We start from the raw sequence: 26314 nt of genomic DNA, 5'->3' as shown, positions 1-26314 counted from the left end.
AGAATTGACCTAGTGCTTTTTATATTACCTGGCACATAGTAAGAACTCAAAATGCTAGCTGATATTATAATACATATTACTTCATTCTGTGCTAGCAGCCCTCCTCTTTTTACAGATGAGGAAACTGAAGCTCAAAGAAATTGAGTTTTAAGATACAAAATCAGGGGATGCCTGGGTGGCTCAAGTTAAGCATCCAACTCTTGTTCTCAGCTCAGGTCTTGATCTCAGGGTCGTGAGTTCAAGCCCCATGTTGGGCTCCATGCTGGGCATTGAGCGTACTTAAAACAAAACAAAAAAAAACAAAAAAAAAAAAGAGGCAAAATTAGAACTAGGACACCTTGTATCCACTGTGTATACAGAGGGATGCAATGTTAGACCTGGTAAGTAGAGAGCCCATTGCCCTAGGCTACAGAGCGCCTGAGAAAATCAGGCTAAATATTTCCAGGAACTAATAGTGTTGATTTCCTATGAACTTTGTTCTGGAGCTATCTTTAAATTTTTAGATTATTTTGTTCCCAGGATCAGTGGGAGCAACTTGTATTTCTAAATCAACCATGGAGGGGCGCCTGGGTGGCTCAGTTGGTTGAGTGGCCGACTTCGGCTCAGGTCATGATCTCGCGGTCCGTGAGTTCGAGCCCCGCGTCGGGCTCTGTGCTGACAGCTCAGAGCCTGGAGCCTGTTTCGGATTCTGTGTCTCCCTCTCTCTGACCCTCCCCCGTTCATGCTCTGTCTCTCTCTGTCTCAAAAATAAATAAACGTTAAAAAAAAAAATTTTAATCAACCATGGAGATATACCAACATGTTTGAATAATGTCTACATATGAAAAGTGCATGGGTTCCTAAACAGGGCTCCACCAAAGAATTGCCCTTTTCACCTCTGGGCCCTACCAGGAACCAGACTGCCTCCTTAAAGAGCAGGCATGTCTGTTTATAACAGGCTGTAGGCTTGGAGCCTTGTAAAATGTAAATGGAGATATCACAATCAAGCACGAAGAATCAAAGTGAAGCCAGCTAGAATTTGTTGACCATTTCTTTTTCTGCTGCTGTTCCTTATGATGGTATGGATTCTGGTTAAAAGAACTCAGCAATCAACATAGTTCTATTGGATTTTTAAATGAGTCAAGAATTTGCTTTCCAGGAAACATATGTATAAACCTCTAAAGTGTAGAGATTTTCTTTTTTCTGTCTTGTTTTGACCCCTACCCAGATCCAGCACAATCCCTTGTATATAGTAGGTGCTCAGCAAATGTTTGTTTAGCAAATAAGGTACTTTGATGTTAGAGACACATCATCTTACTGAGATGGTTTCTCTTTGAATGTTGACTTCTGGTTTGCGGATTAAAGATTAAGGGTTATTCTGAGATTATTGTGTTCTGAATCCCAGATTTATTCTGTTTAGTAATTTTTTTTTCTTTTAATAGTTTAGTGTGATCTCAATTCAAGCAAAAGTGGGATATCATGGCCTCTATCTGGGTAAGTAAAAACCAAGCACTCATAACTTATCTTAGTCAAATCAAAATATAGAAAGTCAAATCAAAATATTAGTAAAAATGTTTTGAAAGTTGATAAAATGTTCATTGGAAAATATAACATGCCAAAAAAGCTAGAGGATGTCTAAAAATAATAAAATATAAAAATGTATTTGTAGAGGTACATAATTAAAATTATTTTTGATGATACCAAATTAGAGATCAATAACAGTAAATTTCATCTGTGATTTGGGAATTTATTATATGGTAAAGATAATGTTTCATATCAGAGAGGAAAAGATAGCTTATTCAATAAATAATGTTAGGAAAAGTTCTAGCCATTTGGGAAAACAGTAAATCTGTATTCCTTCTCCCTTCTTACATTAAAAAGAATTTCAGATGGATAAAACACTGAAATGAAAGAGACAAGATATGGAGAATTTTAAAAATAATCTTGGAGGGCCATCTGGGTGGCTCAGTCAATTAAGCGTGTGACTCTTCGTGTTGGCTCAGGTCATGATCTCAAGGTTTGTGAGATTGAGCCCTGTGTTGGCAACACAGAGCCTGCTTGGGATTCGCCCTTTTTCCCTCTCTCTCTCTGCCCCTCCCCTGTGTGTGTGATCTCTCTCTTACTCAAAGTACATACATATTTAATAAATAAGTAAATAAAAATAAAAATAAAAATAATCTTGGAGTAGGAAAGGCAGTTACAACTATGACACAAACCAAAAGCCTAAAAGAAATACATTGATCTACTTAACTGCATGTAAACTTATGGTTTACATGCAAACGACACTATTAATAGAGTCAGAAGACAACCACAGGAGAATAATATTTACAGGATAACAGACAAAAAACTTATTTCCTTAACATAACAATTACTTGAATAGGGGTGCCTGGGTGACTCAGTCGGTTGAGTGTCTGACTTTGGCTCAGATCATGATCTCATGGTTCGTGGGTTCGAGCCCAACGTTGTTGGGCTCTGTGCTGACAGCTCAGAGCCTGGAGCATGCTTCAGATTCTGTGTCTCCTTCTCTCTCTTCCCCTCCCCTGCTCGAGCTCTGTCTCTGTCTCTCAAAAATAAATAAATGTTTAAAAAATTGTTTAATTACTTGAATAAATCAATAAAAAAATTCAATGGAAACATTTGTAAGGGACATGAATAGGACATGAAAAGAATTACAGATGTAATACAAGAAAATATATGAAAAGATGTTATCTCTCACTAGGAAATAAAGAAATGTAAACAACACAGTGAGAAACCATCTCTACCTAAGTATTGGTAGAAGCGAGGAAAACATATAGTAAGACCAATGTTGGAGAGTATGTCGATAAGACAAGTACTCTCATACTCTGATCATGGGAGATTAAACCTGGCACACTTTTCGATGGTATTTTGGTGATATCTATCAGTGTTTAAATGCACACCCTCTTTAACCCAGTTATTCCACTTCTGGGTACTTATCCTATAGATATACTTACATAAGGCTGAAAAAAATACAGGCTAAAAGACATTCATTTGTATTCATGAAAATATGCAGGCAACATAAATGGCCATGGGGTATGAAGTGAGTAAGTGACTCATTTGTAACTTACAGCCATTTTTAGGTGATCATTAAAAAGAATGGGAAAAAAGGGGATCCGGTCTTTATATACTGACGTAAGAAAATGTCCAAAGAGGAGTGCCTGGGTTATTTGGTTGGCTGAGTGTCAGACTCATGATTTTGGCTCAGGTCTCGATCCCAGTGTCGTAGGATCAAGCCCTGCATCAGGCTCTGCCACTGACAGCGTGGAGCCTACTTGGGATTCTCTTTCTGTCTTTCTCTCTTATGGGGAGTCTGTGTGGCTCTGTTGGTTACTCTTGATTTTGATTCAGGTCATGATCTCATGGTTCGCGGGATCAAGCTTCGTGTCGTCATGCTCTGTGCTGACAGCACGTGGAGCCTGCTTGGGACTCTCTCTCTCCCTCTCTCTCTGCCCCTACCCCCCTCTCAAAATGAATAAATAAACATTAGAAAATTCTTTCTCTCTCAAAATAAATAAACATTCACACACACACACACACACAAATTCTCTCTCCTTCTGCCCCTCTCGCCTACTCGCCCTCTCTCTCTGAAGTGAAAAAAAAAAAAAAAATTAAAAAGTAATCAATGAAAAATAATCAATTTACAGAATATATCTACAGAATGATTCTGTCTATAAGAAAGAAAGAAGAAAAAATATCCATGAAGACTGTATTACATGAAAACTTTTTAGAAAGGCAGAATTGTGAGCAAGGGCACATTTATTTTTTAGTGCATCACCTTCCGTGCTCTAATTTTTTTGTGAACCATGAACATACATGATATTTCATGAGTGAGGGGCAGAAAGTCCTAAAGAATAGCTTGTATGGAGATGTACCAGCCCTAAGCATGGGTGGTGCTGGGCGGAGGTGTGCTGCTGCAAGATTTGGTTGGCCCCAAGTTATTCCCTTACCATGGCCAGGAGGCCAATCAGTCCTCTTTCCAGGTCTGAAATTCCTGCTGCTACTGTGAACACTTGGTAGATCAGATGGGGAACAAAAAACAAAAACAAAAACAAAAAAATCTCCCTCTATTCCTTGTCCGTTAGTAATTCAACCTGAGATTAGTTGGTCAGGCTCTCTAATTAGTGGGTCAGCTGACACCTTCAAAGTCATGGCTCATTTCTGAAGGGCTGGGAGAAACCCAAATGTGTGAGAGAGGGTGTATTTGTTTTCTATTGCCACCATAACCAATTGCCATAAATTTAGCAACTTAACACAACACCCATTTTTTTAATCTCACGGTTCCTGTGTGTTAGAAGCCTGAACTTGGTCTCATGGCACTAAAATCAAGGAGTTGGCAGGGCTGTGTTCCTTTCTGCAAACTCTGGGAAGCATCCATCTCTGAGCTTATTTAAGTTGTTGGCGAAATTTGCTTCTATTGACAAATGAATGGGTGAATTAAATGTGGTACGCTGTCCCTCTTTTTCGCGGTTTCACTTTGCATGGTTTCAGCTACCCACAGTCCAGAAGCAGAACGTCCTCCTTCTGACAAATTGTCAGAAAATGAATAGTAGTGGAATACTTTCTTTCACTAGTTTCTAGATCTCAGCGCCTACATCATTCACCTCAGTTCATCTCATCACAAAGGCATTTTATCCTCTCACAGCATCACAAGAAAGGTGAGTACAGTTAAGATATTTTGAGAGAGAGAGACCATATTCATATAACTTTTATCACAGTATATTGTTATAATTCTTTATTAGTTGTTGTTGTTAATCTCTTATTGTGCCTAATTTATAAATTTAACTTTGTCATAGCTATACATGTATAGGGGAAAATAGTATACATAGGATTCAGTATTATCTGCAGTTTTAGGCATCCACTGGGGGTCTTAGAATGCCTCCCAATGGATGGTGGGGAGGTGGCTACTGTATATCCATACAGTGGAGTATTATTCAGCCTTAAAAAGGAAGGGAATTGTGATACATGCTACAACATGGATGAACCTTGAGAACATTATGCTAAGTGAAATATACCAGTAATAAAAAGACAAAATACTATGATTCCATTTCTGTGAGGCATCTGAAGTAGTCAAATTGATAGAGACCAAAAATAGAGTTGTGGTTGGACCACATAGAGACCAAAAACTCCAGTTGTTGGGCTGGAGAGGATTTGCTGCTTGATGGGTATAGAGTTTCCATTCTGCACAGTGAAAAAGTTCTGGAGGTCTGTTTCACAACCGTGTGAATATTCTCACCACCACTGACCTGCACACTTAAAAATCATTAAGGTGGTAAATTTTATGTTTTACCATAGGAAAAAAAAAAAAAACTCAGATTTTTGTAAATATTCTTATCACTAACTTTTGTCTGTTCTGTTTTTCCCCCTTACACACAAAAGCACATTAAATACCTAAAAACAAATAAGCAATCAAGTCCATGCTTTTCTCCTAAACTACAGATCAGTTTGCAGTTACCAGTGGATGGTGAGTTTATTGGAGTGTTATGATCAAGAGAGAAGACTTTGGTTGCTATTTTAGTACATTGCCATGGAAGATGAAAGACTAGCTGGTTTCCTGGGTCTATAAATTTGAGTGTGTTGCAACCATCCATTGTATCAGATGAGTCAACAATCTATGTTGCATTACTGTTTCCTTTGGAACTGTTGCATATCTCTGTTCAGGCATGTGTTCTCCTACTTAAAACCCAAGGAAAGGACCTGATATTGTAACAGTTTGTACTCTTTGGACCCAGGGTCCCTTGTCTTCTGTTGCCTTTAGGTCATAGCAAGCATTCAGGCAACCCACAAATTAGAACTAGTCTTAGAAACATAACGTGTGTGTGTGTGTGTGTGTGTGTGTGTGTGTGTGTGTGTGTGTTTGATACCTTCATTGCTTTGGGGGTGGGGGGCAGGTGATCAGGAGCTCTTGGGGGGGCGGGCCAACTGCCTCTTCACCACAGGCTTCTGGCTGTGCAGGATGGCATTGGCTCTGCCAGTGGCAGCCATGTGCACATCAGGGTGGTACTTGTTTTTGAGGACCACGTATCTGATGCTGCTGAGGGCTGCCTGGGCATTCTTGTTAATGGGCTGCACGTAGGAGGTGTCAGGTTTTTGCTGTTTGGATCCCCGCTTCATGACTACCACTAGACCTTTGCCATCCGCTGCGGGTCAACGCCCACAGTCTTGCTGTGAATCACTCCATTGTAGAGGAAGGAATTGTGAGCCTTCAGGTTATGGGCTTCATGCTATGTGTCTGCTCACTCCTCTTCATCAGGAAGCTGGAGCAGTTCGGCACCACCATCCATTGAAAGTGAGTGGACATGGCAGCAGACTCGGAAAGAGCCGGAACATGACTTTATGAAGATGCCATAGCAGTATATTTCGTATACATGCCTGCTACAATGCTGGCGCTCTCGAGCAGATATTCTGGGGTCTTTGCTCCTTGGTCAATTCCTAACTTATTTTTACAGAATAAGGAATGCAATCTGCTATTTGTTTGAATCCTCAAATTAGCATTTTTATTATGCTGCTAATTTTTTTCTAAACTCATAACCACTGTAATCCTTATGAGCTAGTATAACATCTTAACTTGCTATACATTCTCCCTTCCCCAGTCCAAACTCTACTTTATAAATGAGGAAAACATGGAACCACTGAGGAACCAAGGCATAAAAGGTATTTTACAAAAATGTAACTTCACATAAATGTGATGCCTGCAAACTTTGTCTTGAAGAAGTTCATCAAAAGCCAGTTAAACAAAGCAGCAAGTACCTGCCACATTGGGCTCTACTGGGAACAGAAGGAAGACAGTCCAGCCACAATCCCAGCTCTTCTCTCACATAACCCTTTAATGGGTTAAGAAGCGGGCCCTTGACTATGACCTTGAGCAAGTTACTCTCAGTCTCTTGCTATCTCTGTTACCTCACCTGTAAAATGGGTATAACAGTAGTACCAACATCATTTAGTGCTTGTAAGCATTAGCCCAGTTCATGTAAAATTGCACTAACCATGCCTGGCATTACTAACTCAGTAAACGTTAGTTGTAATCATTATCATTCCAACATATTATTTTTTAAAAATCATCTTCCTAGCTAATTAGTATCCCTGCAACTGTTTTTGTAAAGGAGTTTCTGGGGCCTGATTTTATGACAGATCAACAGCATCCTCTTCCCCACTGGAATGATTCTCTCTGAGCCATCTGAAAACAGATGGATTTTCCTCAAATAGATTCTTTCTGACCACTCCTATTTTGAAGATTATTTTTAGAGCAGTTTTAAGTTCATAGCAAAATTGAGGCAAGGGTAAAGAGATTTCCCATATACCCCCTGCTCAGACACATGTGTAGGGTCCTCCATTATCCACATCCCCCACCAGAGTGGTACATTTGTTGCAACTGATGAACCTACATTGACTCATCAGAATCACCAGAGTCCACAATTTACATTACAGTTCACTCTTGGTGTTGTACATTCTGTGCCTTTGGATATTTGTATACATTTAAAGATATGAATGTTCTGTTCCCACTCCAAGTGTGTATACTGCAGAACAGTGCTGACGCTCACTACCTGGAGTTAAACTCCAGGTTTAAGAGCCCTGCCCTCACTTCAGACACCAGCTGCATGCCTCAGAGCTACCTGCGCTTCTGACCTATACATTCAGGGATTTCTGTGACCCTCTAGCTTTCAGTAGTCATCTAGAACAACTCACAGAGTTCACTGAAAGTGCTGTATTTGTGATTACAGGTTTTTAAAAAAATTTTTTTTAATGTTTATTTATTTTTGAGGGAGAGAGAGAGAGAGCATGAGCGGAAGCGGAGAAGGGGCAGAAAGAGAGACACACACAGAATCCAGAGCAGGCTCCAGGCTCTGAGCTGAAGTCAGATGCTTAACCAAGTGAGCCACACAGGCACCCCATTACAGTTTTATTAGAAAGCCTGTCTACACATAGAGACATAGAGCAAGGTCTGGAAAGGCCCTGTGTCCGTGGAGTCAGGACACATCACCCTCCTTTGCACATCGTGTGTCCACCAGCCAGGGATCTCCAGAGTTTTCACTGGGATTTCATGACATAGGTGTGATTGATTGAATCACAGGCCATGGGACTGAAATTAATCTCCAGTCTCCTTCCCCTCCCAAACTGCCATCCTACAGCTATCTAGAGGCTTACCCTGAGTCACCTTGTTAGCATAATAAAGACACTCCTCTCTCAGGAAATCCCAATGGCTTTGAAGCTCTATGCCAGGAACCCAGGACAAAGACCAGAGATATTCTTTGTTAAATGAGTATCTATATATGTATATATACATATATCTATCTATATCTATCTATATATGTATATATCATCATACATATATAACTCACATTAAGGCTGCACAGAATTTCCAAAATATTATATTCCTTTATCGTTTACTAAAAGTATATTAACAATAAGGTACTGGTTACCTTGTGCTGATCAGAACTTCTGCTTGGAAGTTACTATCTTTAATAATAAGGAACACAGGGGAAAATGAGTACATGTTTTGTAATAAATACAGATTAGCAGGCAAAATCACTCAAAGCATGAGGTCCATGGAGAAGAAACACTTAAAGGGATTCTTGATGGTGGAAAGGTTGGGGAAGGCTTATGTAGGGTGGAAACTTACTAACAGGAAAAATTAATCCCTGACAATGTGTTCTTGTGAGGAAGAGAGCACAACTTTTCTTCCCCACCCAACCCTTCCTCTCTTTCCCGGGAACAATATTGGTGCAGTTTGACACATGAGGACACAATGGTTCCATTTCCGCTGTGTAGCCCGGAGTAATGACACCAACAGTAGGGATGCCTAGGAGAGGTGCCGTGTGCTAATGTGAGAGAGAATTAGGGAAAGTAATGCCTTTCTCTTCCTTTCCCATGGATGACACCAGCCCCAGGCTGTTGATGCTACTGGTCCTGGGTACAGAGAGTTGGTGAGAGCCCTGTCCAGTTCATGTATCTAATTTTGGTGGGGACATCCCACCTGACCTTTCTTTCCTGGTGTGTTTTCTCTTCCTAACCACACAGATCTAAAACATGTGTGGGGAGAACACCTGTGTGACACACATGCGGTTGTGTTGAATTTCTCCTCTGATCTCCCTGCCTACTGCATCTCAGGGCTGGAGGATCTGACTCTAAAACTGTTTTCATTGAACTAGACTCCTCACATCCCAAGGAGATGGGCATCATGCCTGATTAGGTGCTCTTCAACACGACTGCAACTTACTGTCTGGTGTGTGTTTTAAGCCGTGTTCCCTAAAGCTTCTTTGGATAAATATTGGCACTCAGACAGTTGCAAAAATGGTCCTCTGCAGGAAGTTAATGAAAAACAGGTAAGACCTGGGTTTCAAATCAAAACATTAGAGCCTTGTTTCAGGACAGAGTCTGGAAAGAAACAGTGTCTAATCTGAGTGAGAGGAGAGAGGATTCACTGGCAATGAATGGACTGAGCATTAAAGAGCTGTCCTTCGCCACCCCCTGGCCCCAGTTCACCCGTGAAGGCCCCTCTTTCACACTTAATCATAATAAAAAGTATAATTTGCCAAATCTATGAGTCGCTATTGGAGAAGCCTGCTAAATCACAGGCAAAGAGGAAAATAAAAAGTTTTAGATTGAGAGCAAGCAATGTGAAGGGAAGAGAAAGAGGGAGACACAGAATCTGAAACAGGCTCCAGGCCCTGAGCTGTCAGCACAGAGCCCGACATGGGGCTTGAACCCATGGACAGTGAGATCATGACCTGAGCCGAAGTTGGCCACCTAACCGACTGAGCCACCCAGGCGCCCCAAGCACAAGCATTTTAGAGTACAGAGCAAGAAGATTAATACAGACGGAGAGGTCTCACGTGCATTAGAAGAGAATAAGTCAAAAGGGCAGAAAATTCTCAATCTGTCCCTTCCTCCATTATCAGATTTTGCTCCTTTGGTTTCTAACCATTTGTGTTGGAGTAAATACTTCACCTGGGTTCTGAAGGCATGTTTAAATAGGCGTAGTGACAGTTCTATCTGAACAGCATGTACAAAGCTGAAGAATGCATTAGTCAGATTTTTGAGGTATGACATGGAGCTCTGAAAAGGCACATAGTGGCACTTGAGAGTTATCAAAGGAGCAAGACTTAGAATAAGAAGACATTTTTAATTCACTTATTCACTTAGCAAATATTTGCTAAGCATCCACTATGTGCCAGATACTTTTTTAGGCTCTGAAAATACAGAGAAAGAGAAATTTAAAAAACATGGAGCTTATGTGCCTCTGATTTTTATTAGGGAAGGTAGCTAATAAACTAAGAAGTAAATGTGTATTATATAAAGTCAGTTTTAAGTACTCTGGAGGAAAGCAAAGACGGATAATGACAGTGATGGAGAGTGTGCTTTTTCTGCTCAGATATGTGAGCAGAAGTCAACATGGAGTGAGGGAGTGGGTCGGGAGAATATCTTGGGGAAGAGCATCCAGCAGAAGGAACAGCAGGTATAAAGCCTGAGATGACATGTATCACCCCCTGAGGTGACAGGAGGGGGACAAGGAGTTTTGGGGAGGCATGACACTTCTGTTTTGGGGATCCTGCAAGGACCACGGAGAATCTCAGTAGTCCCAATAGCCTTTGTGTAAACTCTTCAAGGAATTTCCATTATGTAGGTTTACTTTGCATTAGGAAGAGTTCTTAGATCTGTAGCAACTTGTTAGGATTGTCACTTCCCAAACACACACTTGTACAAAACTCATAAAATAATGCATGTAGCCATCATGTTATGTGGGCATTAATGACCTTGGCCACAGACACAAGAAATGTTCTTTCTGTAATATTACAAACAGTAAACGTCCCTGATCTCGGTCCCTCATGGGTGGATTTCCATTCCCATAGAAGTGATGTGGGAGCAGACTGGGTGTCACCACTACATTCCCAACATCCTGCCAAACCAGTGCCATTTTCTAGCCAGGTACCCATTTTAGAACATGTAGATGATGCAAGATTCCACAATCCAATAAGTCAGCTTCCCTGTATCTTCCAGAATCTTCCAGAGTTATAGGGCAGGTCCCTTTGACAGAAGTGTCTCTCCTGGAGGATGAAGTCGGATATGTATTTCATCTAACTGAGGATGTGGCCAGCATAGCCATACTAGTCTTCCACTCTCTGTGGCTCTTGGCCAAGCAGAGTTTGGTCAAGAACTGTTAGCTAAGTTAAGTTAAACCTGACTGATTGTGGATTAAAAATGTAATCTTCAAATACTGCTACTAAATAACTCAAAAGAAGATGAATATAAATTATTTATAATCCACTTCAAATAACGAAAATTATTCTGAGAAAGAAGTTTGTGTTGATAAAGACTTTTGGGAGGCTCAGTGTTTCAGGCTCAATCCAGTTAGTTAGGTTTGTTGCCTTCACCAAAGAACCCCTGAGGGGTTGGAGAGACAGTTAGAAAGACATGACAGAATCACTGGAAACATCCCTGGTTCACCAGGCTTCCACCCTGGCTTCTGGAACCAGCTTTGAAAGATCTGGAATAGCCCGTGGTACTGAAAGTAGCCACTGAAATATTTCTAACATATTCCAGATTTCCTAGGATACAATGGTCACTTTGATCTCTGAACTACTGATGTTTGAAGGAAGCAATTTCATCAGGCAGCCAATTGTGTTGTGTACGTCTTGGAGAAATTCCACACCTTGGGATGTTGTCATCTTGCTTCCATTTTCTTCCAGCAAACTCATTCATAGTTATTTATTAAGCCCCTATCTGAAGACTGGTACTGGGTTAGAGCTGGATACAGTGTAGTGAGTAAAACAAAAGGTCTCTGCCCCTTGGAATTTTATGTCAGAGGAGACAGAGGTGCAGATATAAACGGTGAGAGATAATACTGAAAGCTGAGTGCCCTAAGCGGGGAGGGTTGCTGAGATGGAGACCAACAGGAGAGGACCCACTCAGGTCAGGTGGCCAGAGCTGGCTTGTCAGAGAAGATAGCCTTTAAGCAGAGGAATGAAGGCAGAAGAACATTCCAGATAAAGGGGATAGCACAAACAAAGACAGTAAGATGAAGAAGAATTCAACACATGTCAGCTGGGCTCTCAGAGAACTGAGGTGTGCTAGACAAAGGGGAGAGTAGCTCTGGGTGGTAAGGATGAAGAGGGGAGTTGGGTCAAGCCACGCAGAGCCATGGGGCTGACTGACACAGAGCCCTTGGCTGCTTGTGGGAGGTGGTAGGAGGTGGGCAATGGAAGGAAGGGAGACCGCTGCAGATGTCCATGTCCAGGGCAATGGTGATGGTGACTTGGACAACAGTAGGGGCAAGGAGATGATCTTTTTTTCTTTTTTTTTAATTTTTTTTTTCAACGTTTATTTATTTTTGGGACAGAGAGAGACAGAGCATGAACGGGGGAGGGGCAGAGAGAGAGGGAGACACAGAATCGGAAACAGGCTCCAGGCTCTGAGCCATCAGCCCAGAGCCCAACGCGGGGCTCGAACTCACGGACCGCGAGATCGTGACCTGGCTGAAGTCGGACGCTTAACCGACTGAGCCACCCAGGCGCCCCGGAGATGATCTTTTTGAGAGAGTCTAAATACAGTAGGCTTTGCTGATGGATTGCATTTGCAAGGAAAGACAGACACATCAAAGGAGACTCAGGTTTGTGGAGGTTGGTGGTACCATTTAAAGGGACAGGTACTGAGAAAGAAGGGCAAATTAGGGATGAGCTCAGAGACTACAGTCGGATTGGGTTCAAATCCTGGCTGTGCCACAGGCAAGCCAAATGACCTTGGAGGAGTCTCTTCTCTGTGTCTTCTCCTCTCTAAAGTAGGGATCATAATAGTCCCAACTGCATAGGGTGGCTTTGAGGATTAGATGAGCATATATGGGTAAAGCAGAACTAAGTACAATGTAATTGCTATGTGGGGAAAGAAATCAGCTTGAGAGAAAATAATGAATTGATGTGTGAGACATAAAAGCAGACACATCAAGTACACATTGAGTATACACGACCAGTGTTCAAAATAGAAGTCTGGGCTGGATTTATAATTGTGGGAGTTGTTTGCATGCAGCAGAGGGTACTGGTGGGAATAACCCACAGCAGGATTAGAGGAAAAGAAAAGAGATTTTCCATTTTACAAGTACCTAATGTAAAGAGGTCAGGCAAAGAGGAAACCTGACAAAGAATAAATGCAAGCCAGAGGGGCAAGAAGAAACCCCAGGGATGGGTCCCAGGAGCCAAAAGAAGGCAGAGGTCTGGCTGGGTTGACCATGTTTGACACATGCTTCTGAGAGGTCAAGGTGTCTTCTGATGATAAACTGTGTTTCATGGGAAGCATAACACAAATAGTTTGTCCCTATCTTTCCTCATTTCTGAATCACACATCTTCTACTCCAGCCCAACACCCTCCTCTGTTACAGCTTTCCAGTGCTCTTGCTCTGAGACTCCCCTGATGAAATCATTGTGTTTGAAACAAGAAAAGAAGGCAAGTATGGATCTTTCCTCAGTTGAGTGAGACAAGTAGAAATGCATACATGTCCTCTGGACTTCTTGGACGCACTTCAGACGAAGCCATGATGTCACTGGCTTCTCTCAATCACCAGAGGCCGCCAATCCCTGCTTCTCCCACCCCCTGCTTCTCTCTGCTGCCCCTGGGTGGGAAACACTCCAGCAGTGGTGATGGGGAGCCTGTTGTTTACAGGGATCCCTGCTGTATTCGTTTCCTGGGGCTGTTAACAAAGTTTCACAAACTGGGTGTTTTAAAACAAGAGAAGTGTATTCTCTCACAGTTCTGGGGGCTGGAAGTCTGAAATCAGGGTGTCCATAATGCCATGCTTTCTCCGAAACCTGAAAGGGGATCCCTCCTTGCCTCTTCCAGTGCCTGGTGGTTTGCTGGCAATCTTTGGCGTTCCTTGGCTTTCAGCTGCACAGCCCCAGTCTCTGCCTTCACGGTCACATCACCTCCGACATGTCTCTGTCTTCACAGGGTTGTCTTCTAAGGACACCTGTCATATTAAAGTAGGGGCCCACCCTACTCCAGTATGACCTCATCTTAACTAATGACATTTTAGTCAGCTTATATCCAAATAAGGTCACATTGTGAAGTATTGTGCACTCGGCCCGACACATCTTTTTGGAGGGACACGATTCAACCCATAATACTTGCCTCCCTTGACCATATTTCATCTCAGGGCTCTTTACAATCAGCTTTCTTTGCTTTTGAAAACCAGCTTTTACTAGAAAAATTGAGTGAGAACCCCACATTTTCCAAGTCATGATTGCTTTATTTATTTATTTTTTTAGTCTACTCCACCTTTCTTTCTCTCATAAATCTTCATGACCCCACAGACTGTTTTGACATTGAGCAAAGAGTGATCATTTCTCCCCAGCTTTTCAAGAGTTCCTGAGTCCTGGAAGTTTATATGAGGCATTTATTTGAAAGTTTAATTTTGGGATATGGCCTTTACAGGACTTTATGAAGTGATGAGTGATTTGGCTCTACCTCACCCTCAAAATGTACCTTGTAACAGCAGCTGTTCTTGCTCTGAAGCATTTGGCTTTAAATGTGTTTCCTGTCAACAGGATTGCTGCCTTGTGTTTGTCTCTTTCATTCATCCTTCTGAATATACGTGTTAAACTTCTTGCAAACCCAATACACTGGGTTTGAAGAAATAGGTACAACCGGGTTTCATGGTCAAGGACAGACTGACCTCTCTCGGGGCAGTTGGGGGGGGGGGTGTGGTGGTGAGGGGAGTGCCAGCAGACAGCTCTCCAGGCCCAGCTTGGCCACACCAATGGCTTCAAAGAATCAGGTGCTCTAGTGACCTCCAAAGGATAGTTCTAGAAGATCAGACAAGATGATACTGACATGAAGAAGACAGTTTAAATGAGATGCAGCCTAGCCTGGTAATCAGGAGCGGAAGCTGATGAGACTGTCCACTTCCTGGCTGGGTGAACTTGGACAAGTTACTCAACTATTGGTTTTTGCATTATCCGTAAATAGTATATACTACACCTGCCTTACAAGCTAATTGTGAAAATTGAATGAGCTAATGCAGGAAATGTGCTTAGCACAGGACTGGCACACAGTAGCAGCAATTGTTATTAATGTCAACATTAATGTTGTTTCCTGTTATTTTCCCCCTTTATTTAGACATTCCTTACTTTAATTTATTTTCCAACTGCTTTCAAGATCATTTCCCCTTTGGGGGAATCCGAAGGTCAAGTTTGAGAAAAGGGAAGAAACTAAATGTATTTAAAGAATGCAGAAATCTGATAAAACTTTTTTTTTTTTTATAAATAAAAAGACTTTGCTAAGTATCCGTGTCCTACACTAGCATGACACTTGGCTAGGGTGTCAGGGTTGGTGGAAATAAATGAAGTCAAGCCTTGAGTAGTAGTTTAAATATTAAGGAATTAAGCCTGCAAGGAAGCAGGCGATGCAAATAGTTTCGATTGTCTGTAAAAATGCCAGCATTCCTGAAGCAGTGAGCTCATCATCAGATTCTTCTTCCACCTCCCAGAAGAGAATCTATGGCTTGTTTACTCCTTTTGCTTTGGTTTTCTGGGCTGCTGAGAATGAAATAGAGCAGTGGTTCTCAAACTTTAGCATGCGTTAGAATCATCTGGAAGGCTTGTTAAAACACAGATCCCGAGTTAAAACACAGCCCCAGGGCTGACTCAGTGACTGAGGCTGATTCAATAAGTTGATTCAGTAAGACTGGAATGGGGCCTGATAATCTGCATTTCAAACAAGTTCCCAAATGGTGCAGATGTGGCTGATCTAGTACCTACACTTTGAGAACGGCTAATGTGGAATACTGTGATACATTGCGATATGGTGGAGAGCACAGGGCATTTTAGACACGAAAGCAGACAGATTCAGATTCTCCAGCTGTCCTTAGCAACAGTTATGTTAAGCAAATAACTTCTCTGAAATCAAGTTTCTTCCATTTTTAAATGGAAATACTGTAATAAAATCTACCTTGTTAAGGTCATTGTAAGACTGAAATAAATTGTAAAGCACTTTGTTCATGGACTGGCATGTGCTGGTTTAAAAGATTCTATTAATTTATTTTACTGTACAATTTTTTTTCATAAGTCATGTAAATATTCTTGAATGTTCCGGGCAACCAAGTCTATCAAATGAATAATACTGCTTCTTTAAATAACTGAGGCATTCTGAAAAATTTCACAAAGCTTCCACTTTAGAATTTTTATGCCATTTTTCAATCTGGTGTGTGTGTATGTGTGTGTGAATGTGAGTGTGTTTGTGTGTGTGTGTGTGTGTCTTTTTTCTTTTAATTAAACAAGCAGTTCCTCCCCATTTAATTCTTACTAGGTGGCAAATTACAGAAGAGACTGAGAATTCCAGCCTTCTCTGATTTTACGCATTGGAATTTCAGCATATTTTGATGTGTAGGTAGTAGAGGACAGTGAAAAGGTCAAGGCTAGAATGCAAACCTTGAGTTTTCATGAACAATTAGAATCTGGTTGCAGTTTTGCCTTCTAGTTTTCAGAAGCAGACATGTGTGGTACAAAACCACCAGGGAACTTCTTAAACGCGTAGAGTCTACCTTAACACTTCATTCCTATATGGTTCAGTATGTCTAATGAGGGACCTGGTCAAATGCATTTTAAAGAATCACCCCAGGTAATACAGACATTACATTTCCAGAAAGACTAGGAGTAGGCTGGAATGGTCATGACTGCATTCAAATTCAGGTTCTGCTGCTTAATTAGCTGTGTGAGTTTGAGCAAATTTGCCAATCTTCTTAATGTATTTTTTTTTTTTTTTTTTTTGAGAGAGAGAGGTTGAGGCAAGGAGGGTTAGAGAGAGAAGCTTTTTTTTTTTTTTTTTTAACATTTATTTATTTTTGAGAGGCAGAGAGACAGAGCATGAGTGGGAGAGGGGCAGAGAGAGAGGAAGACACAGAATCTGAAGCAGGCTCCAGGCTCTGAGCTGTCAGCACAGAGCCTGATGTGGGGCTTGAACTCATGACCCATGAGATCATGACCTGAGCCAAAGTCAGACATTTAACCGACTGAGCCATCCAGGCTCCCCAAGAGAGAATCTGTTGTTTTTTTTTTTTTTAAGTTTTTGTTAATGTTTATTTATTTTAGGCAGAGACAGAGTGTGAGCAGGGGAGGGGCAGAGAGAGAGACACACACACAGAATCTGAAGCAGGCTCCAGGCTCTGAGCTGTCAGCACAGAGCCTAACGCAGGGCTTGAACTCATGCCATGAGATCATGACCTGAGCTGAAGTCAGACGCTTAACCGACTGAGCCACCCAGGTACCCCGAGAGAGAGAGAGAGAGAGAGAGAGAGAGAGAGAGAGAGAGAGAATCTTAAGTAGGCTCCAGGCTCAGTATGGAGCCTGACTCGGGGCTTGATCCCACGACCCTAGGATCATGACCTGAGCCGAAATCAAGTCTCAAATGCTCAACCCCTCCAATCTTCTTAAACATTGGTATCTTATATGTGAAATGGGTCATTCTTACTCATTTATCAGAGCTGTTGTGCAGGTCATATTAACATATCTATTAGGTGCCTAGCACAGTGCTGGGTATGAAGCACTCAAATGCTCCAATATTGTGGTAGATCTTCTAAAATGCCAGATATTTAGATAAGATCAACATAAAAGTTCCTAGATGGATAGAACTGAAATGAAGCCAATTGGCTCTGTGAGTCCATAAAATATTTACTAAGCCTTGGAGAAATGATTCTCCAAAGATTATATTGAAGTGACTGATTTCTTACAGGTGCCATTAGATCAGACGCATTCACAACTAGTTTCTAACCTGTTATAAACACTCTTTTAGAATTAGAATTCCTTATTTTGGATGCTTTAAGATTAAGTAAACAGTGTTTGATCGTATTGAAACAAATTGTTCAACCTAATGTACTGAATCAGTGACTTCTCATTTTTTACTGTGCCAGAACATTAACTTTCCATTCACTTTAATGTGGCAAGATAATGTCCAATTGTGAAAATATTAAACACTTCAGGAGAGCCTAAATGAAGCCATGTTAGCACAAGACAACAGAACCAATATTATTCAGTAACAGGATAGGAAAATCAACTTAGAAAGAAAACATTATTACTGTAAAGACACGTTTTTATTCCAAGAGTTAGGAAATAACGTATAAATACATGTTTACTTGGATTTTTCTCAACATCTTTGTGGCTGTTGTACAGTCTCTTAAGCAGTTTTAAGATATTTTATCCTTTCTGTAAAATGGTCTTTCCCAGTTTACTGATGTATTTCTAATTTGTGTGTTTAAAATTAGTATCATGGCATTTTTCATTTCCATGCTATTCCTGAAGGTTTATGTTAATGGCTTTCAGAGTTTATCAGCTGCAATCCTTTAAACAAAGCTTAAGAACACACAGTCCTAATGGGGTTTTCATTTGTGGATCCTTTAGTGTAAGGTTCCCCAAGGACAGTGGTCAACATTAATGAAAACATCTTGAAGTCTGTAAACCACAGTTACTTCTGTGTTAGATGTAGTGAAAAGCCTTGAGCTATCACTTGAAAACAAAGAGGATGCAGGAAATTCTCCCTCATTGCTTTCACGCAGATGCTACTTTATAGCAAATATTTTTCAGAGTCACCAGGATTAACATAATTTATTGTTCTAGAGAACAAATGTTGTATATTTCTAATTTGTTACACCAGAGGGGAAAAATGAAAGGCCTCTTTGTATATGTAGCAAATGTCACATTGCCTGCCTGTCTGGGGATGGGAGAGTCTCCTGAGCCACTCCTGAAGAGAAAGGAAGTTGTTGCAAATTATGGGTTTGTTATGCTTCCAACGTGCATGTGGGAATGTACATAATACAAACAAAGAGGTCATTTTGAACTAGTGGCACTTCGAAATATTTCCTTCCAGGTTGGACACCGAGGGACAATGCAAGATTATCCGGGCTTCAGCCCATCAGTGGATGCTGAAGCGATTCGCAAGGCAATCAGAGGAATTGGTCAGTACTGCTTTGTAATTCCTCTCTATGTTGAAGCAAATCAAGAAAGTTACAATTTAAGTGCATTGGTTCAGGGGTGCCTGGGTGGCTTAGTCAGTTAAGTGTCTGACTCTTGATTTTGGCTCAGGTCATGATCTCACGGTTTGTGAGTTCAAGCCCCACATCTGGCTCTGTGCTAACAGTGCAAAGCCTCTCTTGGAGTTCTCTCTCTCCCTCTTTCTGTCCTTACCCCACTTGTGCTCTCTCTCTCTCTCAAAATAAATAAATAAACTAAAAAATATTTTTTAATATTTAAAAAAATAAAATAAAAAATAAAAGTGCATGATTCAATTTGCCCAAGTTGGGTTACTTGACTATAGAAATTGTAAGGACTGGAGCGCCTGGGTGGCTCGGTTGCTTAAGCGTCCGACCAGCTCAGGTCATGATCTCGTGGGCTTGTGAGTTCAAGCCCTGCATCAGGCTCTGTGCTGACAGCTCGGAGCCTGAAGCCTGCTTCAGATTCTATGTCTCGCTCTCTCTCTGCCCCTCCCCTGCTCAGGCTCTGTCTCTGTCTCAAAAATAAATAAACACTAAAAAAAAAAAAAAAAAAATTTAGAAATCGTGAGGACTTTTAAAAAATGTGAAATAATAAGGAAAAATGTATGGGACACCTAGTTTTATTAAATCTTAATATTTGCCATATTTACTTAATAGGAAACACTGCCATCACCATGGACCAACAAGAATGGTCATTGTAATGAATACCATCCCTGCTGATTCTTCCTGGATCTCTTTCCTCCTCAATTCCCTTTCCACACTGATTTGTAATGCCACTTCTGTCTTGTAAGTTTCTCTATTTTTCTGCTCATTTTTCTCACCATCCTAAACTAGAGTGTATTCTCGTGAAACTTAATTCTGTAACTACATGTGTATGTATGTATTGTTTTCTATGGTCTCAAACAGTATAAATTGGAACCATGTTGTGTATTATATGTACATTCTTCTGCAACTTCTTTTTGTCTGTTAACATTTTTTTAAATTTTTTAAAAATGTTTATTCATTTTTGAGACAGAAAGAGAGCGCAAGCAGAGGAGGGACAGAGGGAGAGGGAGACACAGAATCTGAAACAGGCTCCAGGCTCTGAGCTGTCAGCACAGAGCCCGACGCGGGGCTCAAACCCATGAACTGTGAGATCATGACCTGGGCGAAAGTCTGATGCTTAACCAACTGAGCCACCCAGGCGCCCCTCTTAATATTATGTTTTTGAGATTTATCCATGTTGATATGTTTAGCTCTGCTTCATTAACTTTACTTGCATAGTAGTCTATTGAATTATTAGATCATAAGATGGGATATTGATGGAACATGTAAACTGCCTACAATTCTTTTCTATTACAGTATAAAAATGCTGCATTGAGTATTCCTGTGTACGTCTTGTGCACATTTGCTAGCATTTCTCTAGAACATAACAAATGGAATTCAGAGTTGAAGATGTTCATCTTCAAATTAACTAGAAATTTTGCCAAACTGCTCTCTAAAATAATATGCAAATTAACATTCCTAACTAGCAGTACATGAGACTTAGTCTTGCTCCATATTCTCACCAATACTTGCTAAGGCCACACTGTTCTGTTTTCCCAACTGAGTGGTTCTAAAATTGTATCTCACTCTGCATGTATGTTTGCTTCCTCTCTTCCCCATCCCCCAAGACTGATATGATTGAGTCTCCTTTCTTGTTCATTTGCTTCTTCTTTCTTGAATTATTTCTTCATACCTATTACCCATTTTTTCAGTTGGATTGTCTTCTTCATGATTGGCAAGATTTTTTCTTTTTTATAAATTCTGGATATAAACTTTTTTTTAAAATTACAATCCATGAAAATATCTTCTTCCAGTCTGTGATTTTCTTTTAACATTGGTTATAGTAATTTATATTGCATAGAAATTTTAAATTTTAGTGAAATCAAGTTTACCAGTATTTTTTTATGGTATACTTATTATTGTGCCTTTTCTGTAACGGGCTCGCTCATAAAGATATTCTCCTGTGTTTTCTCTCCAGAGTTTTACAGTCTTATTTTTTTTTTAATTATTTTTTTTTTTTTAACATTTATTTATTTTTGAGACAGAGAGAGACAGAGCATGAATGGGGGAGGGTCAGAGAGAGGGAGACACAGAATCTGAAACAGGCTCCAGGCTCTGAGCTGTCAGCACAGAGCCCGATGCGGGGCTCGAACTCACGGACCATGAGATCATGACCTGAGCCGAAGTCGGCCGCTTAACCGACTGAGCCACCCAGGCGCCCCTACAGTCTTATTTTTCACATTGGGATGTTCAATCTACCTGGACTTAACGTTTGTGTATTTAAAGGTATCTAATTTTATTTTATCTCGAGTGGCTAGTTCATTGTCCCAGCACAATTTATTGAAGAATACATCCTTTCCACACTGATTTGTAATGCCACTAGTGTCTTGTAAGTTTCTCTTTTTTTCTGCTCTCTGCTATGCTCCATTGGTCTGTTTGCCTATCCCTGTCTCAATATCACATTGTCATAGTTACTATTATAATTTTATAATTAGTATCTAATAGGGCAAAAGCTTTTCTTGGCCCAATTCCCTCCGCTCTGAATTTTAGGGTCAGTTTGTTAGGTTCCATGAAATATACTGTTAGGTTTTTTTTGTTGGTGTAATATTATCTCATTTCTGTCTGTTTGGCTTTACATTTTTCTTTCTGTTTCTAAATGACAGTCATTTCTTCCTTTCTCTCTGTGCTTTCCCTGTTTATGCTCGATGTTGCGTAGACTGTTCCATGAGGTTAATGTCAAATTGAACAAATTAATAGTCTTTAAATTCTATTGCTTGTCTTTTTTTTTCTTAATATCGTGTTTCTTCACAAATTTTTGCATTTGGGGTTGCAGAAGCAGAACCATTACCTATGTGTTCTCAGTCCAGAATCAGGTATCCTAATGGCATTTGCATTAGACATGTGTCTGATCCCGTCTCTGAACTAGGAGGCAGCTGTTTTACTTTCCTGTCTTGAGCATATGCAAAAGCAAGAGATGAAAAACCTCCTAGCATACAAACTACACACAACTGCGAGCAGTAGCTTTGTCTGGAGTCTAGGGCCATAAGGCGTAGAGATGCAGAGAAGGGGTAGAAAATTAGAACAGAGATGGGAGGCAGAAGCTAGACCCTAAAGAGCAGGTGCATGAGCTACGGGGCTTGAGCTTCATCCTGAAGGTTACAGAGAACCATTAGGATTTCAACCGAGGGATTGACATGATCAGGTCCATTTTAAAGAATTTACTGAGGCAGGGGTGCCTGGGTGGCTCAGTCACTTGAGCGTCCGACTTCAGCTCAGGTCATGATCTCACAGTCCGTGAGTTCAAGCCCCGCATCGGGCTCTGTGCTGACAGCTCAGAGCCTGGAGCCTACTTCGGGTTCTGTGTCTTCCTCTCTCTCTCTCCCTGCCCCTTCCCTGCTTATGCTCTCTCTCTCTCTGTCTCAAAAATAAATAAAAACATTACAAAAAAAATTTTTTTAAGAATTTACTGAGGCAGCAATTACAGTATGAATTGGAAGAGGGTCAAGTCAGGAGGCTATTGATGTTTCTAGATAAAATATGATGCATGCACAAGGTCCAAGGAGAGGGCAAATTCAAGAGATGCTGATGATTGCTACCCTGTAGGGAGTAAAGAAAAGAAAGGGGTAGACCACTAGGGTCTTTGGTTGGGTGACTGTATCCATAGTGATGCCATTGATGAGGGTGCAAAGAATGAAACACAAGTTAGAGAGGAAAGAGAATGAATTCAACCCAGAGCATCTGAGATACTTGTGCAGTTGGGGGTGGCTAGTTGTGCCCCAACACAGATGCCATTACAGGTCCAAATCGATCATCAGACTCACAGGACACAACTAGGCTTTAATTGAGTTCCATGTTTACTTAATGCCATAGAAGAATCCAGGACCAGAGATGTGGTGGGACAGCATCTTTCCCTGGGAGGCCCAGCCACTAACCAAGTACATGGTTTGTTTGCCCCATCCTTGATGTATATAGAGTATGTACCATGGCCACTGGCATATATAGCCAAGGAGCATGTGGGTCACCTCAACACTGAGAAGTTGAGCCTTGAGTTCCAACTGATTTTTTATACCATGAATCACATAGGCCCAAGGCACATAAGCCAACTCAGAGCTCCCAACCCAGGGGTAGTCCTCACTGCAAATGAGGTGGACACAACTCCCCATGTTACTTCATACTTTAATTACCAAGAAAATAGTGACCTTGAGGACATTCTCAAACAGGCCAGCATCAGCCCTTTACTTACAACAGGGGCTTAAGTCTATGGGTCTGGGATGTCTGAAAGTGGTACAACTCAGAGAGGGAAATATATGTTTTGGGGTCAGAGATTTGGTTTTACATTCTTGCTACTAAAAAGCTGCATGACTTTGGCAAATGAGATAACTTTTCTAAATATTGTGTTTTCATCTTTGGAACAGCTGAATCCTACCTACCGCCCAGGGCTTCAGTGAATATTAACTATGACCATGAATAAAAGGTATCTAGAATATGGCAGGTTTTCAATACATGTCAGTTCCTTTTTTTTAGAGAAAAATATTTGACATCAAGTATGGAGATAAGAGAGAGATAAAAGGTGATAGGACAGCAACTGAACCTCATAAGGGGGGAAAAAACCCTAGTTCAAAAGCAACACATTCCTCGCACTCCTCCCTCGGTCTGATATATAGGGAGGAATATTTGGACAATAATTGTTGTCTTTCCCCCAAACTCCCCCAAATTAATTTTCTTTTCCAAAAGCCTGGCAAAGAAATGCAGATTCCAACCTGGTAAGAACCTGGAAATTAAAAATTAAAATGCCTTCCTCTCTGCATTTGTTTCAAACCATTGATCATTTTTCCTTTGTTCATAACAGATATTAGTCATCTTTGGGTTGATGGTGAGTAATATTCTTTTTGTCTCGTTTAGGAACCGATGAGGAAACACTCATCAGCATTCTGACTGAAAGGACAAATGCACAGCGGCAGCTGATTGTTCAGGCGTATCAAGCAGCATATGGAAAGGTATGATTTGATTAACATGACAACTAGTAAAGAGCTAATCACTATGGATCAGGGATGCTCCCACGTGATTATGCCTGCAGATCTTTTGTTTCAGCCCAAGTGTAACAGAAAGTACCCTGTGTATCCAGTCACAGGTAGGAGTCCTGGTTTTGCTCTTAACTGGCTGAATGGCTTTGCATATGTTATTTGCTCTTTCTGGACCTCAATTTTTCCACCTGTTGAATAAGGAGGGTTGCCTTAGACAAGTAACGTTAAACCAGGAATGATTCTGCTCCCCAAAAGATATTTGGCAATGTCTTGAGACATTTTGATTATCACACCCGGTGGGAGAGAAAGGGATGTTTCTGGAATGTGGTGGGTGGAGGTCAGGGATGCCACTAAAGATCCTGCAATGCACAAGACAGCCCCCATAGGTAAGAATTATCTGACCAGTGCTCACATCGACAGCACATATACTAAAATTGGAACGATACAGAGAAGATTAACTTGGTCCCTGTGCAAGGATGACGTGCAAATTCGTGAAGCGTTCCATATTTTTGTCTGTGAGTTCGAATCCTGCATCTAGTTCTGTGCTGACAGGGCAGAGGCTGCTTGGGATTCTCTGTCTCCCTTCTCTCGGCCCCTCCCCCAGTTGTGTGCTCTGTCTCTCTCTCTCTCTCTCTCAAAATAAAGACATAAATTTTTCAAAAGAAAGAAGGATTATCTGACCAATTATCTGGTAGATCCTGTCTTCGATGATCTTTAATTTGTCTTCCAACTTTAAAATGTTTTTGTAATTGTAGATTTAATTCATTCAGCAAATGAAAACTTACTTGTATACAAGAACATTTTGTGTCTTTTCCACACAGTGTATTTGTTCAATAAGAAACTACGATGTGTCAGGAGTGGGATATTTCTCTGTGTCAGGAGATATCCTTGTCTTTGGAGACTCACTGATCTAAAAAGCAGATCCCTCTTTTTCTTATGAGGTTAAAATTTTATTAGAAAAATTAGAAGTAGGGGCGCCTGGGTGGCCCAGTTGGTTAAGCGTCTGACTTTGGCTCAGGTCATGATCTCACGGTTTGTGGGTTTGAGCCCCACATCCGACTCTGTGCTGACAGCTCAGAGCCTGGAGCCTGCTTTGGATTCTGTGTCTCCCTCTCTCTTTGTGCCTCCCCTACTCAAGCTCTGTCTCCCTCTGTCTCTCAAAAATAAATAAACATTGAAAAAAAATTTTTTTAAAGAAAGAAAAATAAGTGAATAAAATAAATTCGGATCTTGGTAAGTGCTATGAAAGAATTAAAATGGGATGGTGTGGTAGAGAGTGACTGGTGAATCGCTCCTTGAAATAGGGTGGTGAAGACATATCAGTGACAGGGTGTTACCTTACTCTCAGCTGAAAGTAAACAGTACTAAGGATTCTGGTTTTTTGTTTCTGTTTTTGCTTTTGTTTTTTTATTTGCTTGATCTGGGGAAGAGCATTACAGACAGAAGGCCCAGCAAATGCAAAAGCCCTGAGGCAAAAACAAGGCGGGAATATTTAAGAAACAGAAAGACTTCCAATATGGCAGAAGTGTGGAGAATAGAGGGAGCAGATGGGAAAGATGCCATGTCGGGGAGAGATTTCAAATATGCTGGGCCTTGCCGTCTTGCTACAGAGTTTAGGTTTTACTCTAAGAACAACAGAGAATCATTGAAAGTCTGTAAGCAAGAGAATACTGTAAACTAATTTATATTTTCAAAAGATCGTTTTAGCTTCTGTGGCTAACACACTGTGGTGGGAAAAGAGTGGTAACAGAGCAGTCAGCCTGCTGAGTCCAGGTGAGGACTGAGGGTGTATAGTGACCATCCACAGGCAGCTCAGGCATCACCTCCTGGCAGTGTTTTCCACACCCCCAGACTCTATGAAGACACCCTTCTTAATATTTAACCTTCACACTTTATCAGATACTTAACATATTATACTGAAATTTTATCTTCAAATATTTCTGGTTTTCCTATTAGAGTATAATATCCTAGGAGTAAAGATTTTTAACTCACCTTTAAAAGCCTACCACAGAGCAGGTGCCCAGTAAATGTCTGTCAAATTTAATGAATTGCCAAGCTTCTCAAAAAGGCAGAACACTCACGTATAGGGAACATGAATGATCCATTGGCCTTTCAGTATTTCCAAAATATGGAGGAAGGAAGGATGGAGGTGAAGGGTGACCCCATTTCTCACAGTGGGATGGAATGAGAGCATGTGAAGGAGGATCCAGTTGGGAAGTCCTGGGTTGAGGACAGATGGTAATAACAGCTTAGCATTTAGAGAGGAAACACCCTGTGGCGATTAAAGTGGAGCTAGTGACCCTTG

General features: G+C 41.0%; 1 protein-coding gene, 1 non-coding gene and 1 pseudogene across 6 annotated transcripts in view; 2 read left to right on the top strand and 1 right to left on the bottom strand.

Moving 5' to 3' along the window:
• Nucleotides 1–26314, top strand: part of ANXA3 (annexin A3) — a 53877-nt gene that overhangs the window by 2218 nt on the left and 25345 nt on the right. For 2 of the 5 annotated variants that reach the window (XM_045473644.1, XM_045473643.1), the window contains exons 2-5: nucleotides 1422–1473; nucleotides 4569–4652; nucleotides 18838–18925; nucleotides 23888–23982. In XM_045473644.1, coding sequence (XP_045329600.1) covers nucleotides 1459–1473; nucleotides 4569–4652; nucleotides 18838–18925; nucleotides 23888–23982 — 282 coding nt within the window. In that variant the 5' untranslated portion in view covers nucleotides 1422–1458. The remainder of the gene's footprint in view (nucleotides 1–1421; nucleotides 1474–4568; nucleotides 4653–18837; nucleotides 18926–23887; nucleotides 23983–26314) is intronic. The other 3 variants (XM_045473646.1, XM_045473645.1, XM_045473642.1) reach the window with 2 other exon arrangements.
• On the bottom strand, nucleotides 5713–6295 carry LOC123595803 (annotated as a pseudogene).
• LOC123596535 lies at nucleotides 24414–24520 on the top strand. Its single transcript, XR_006711711.1, has one exon. It is a non-coding gene; the product is annotated as a U6 spliceosomal RNA (small nuclear RNA).

Source organism: Leopardus geoffroyi, chromosome B1 (assembly GCF_018350155.1).
Source record: "Leopardus geoffroyi isolate Oge1 chromosome B1, O.geoffroyi_Oge1_pat1.0, whole genome shotgun sequence".
Taxonomy (NCBI): domain Eukaryota; kingdom Metazoa; phylum Chordata; class Mammalia; order Carnivora; family Felidae; genus Leopardus; species Leopardus geoffroyi.
Note: the sequence above shows the minus strand (reverse complement) of the source record. Positions and strands in the feature narration are given on the sequence as shown.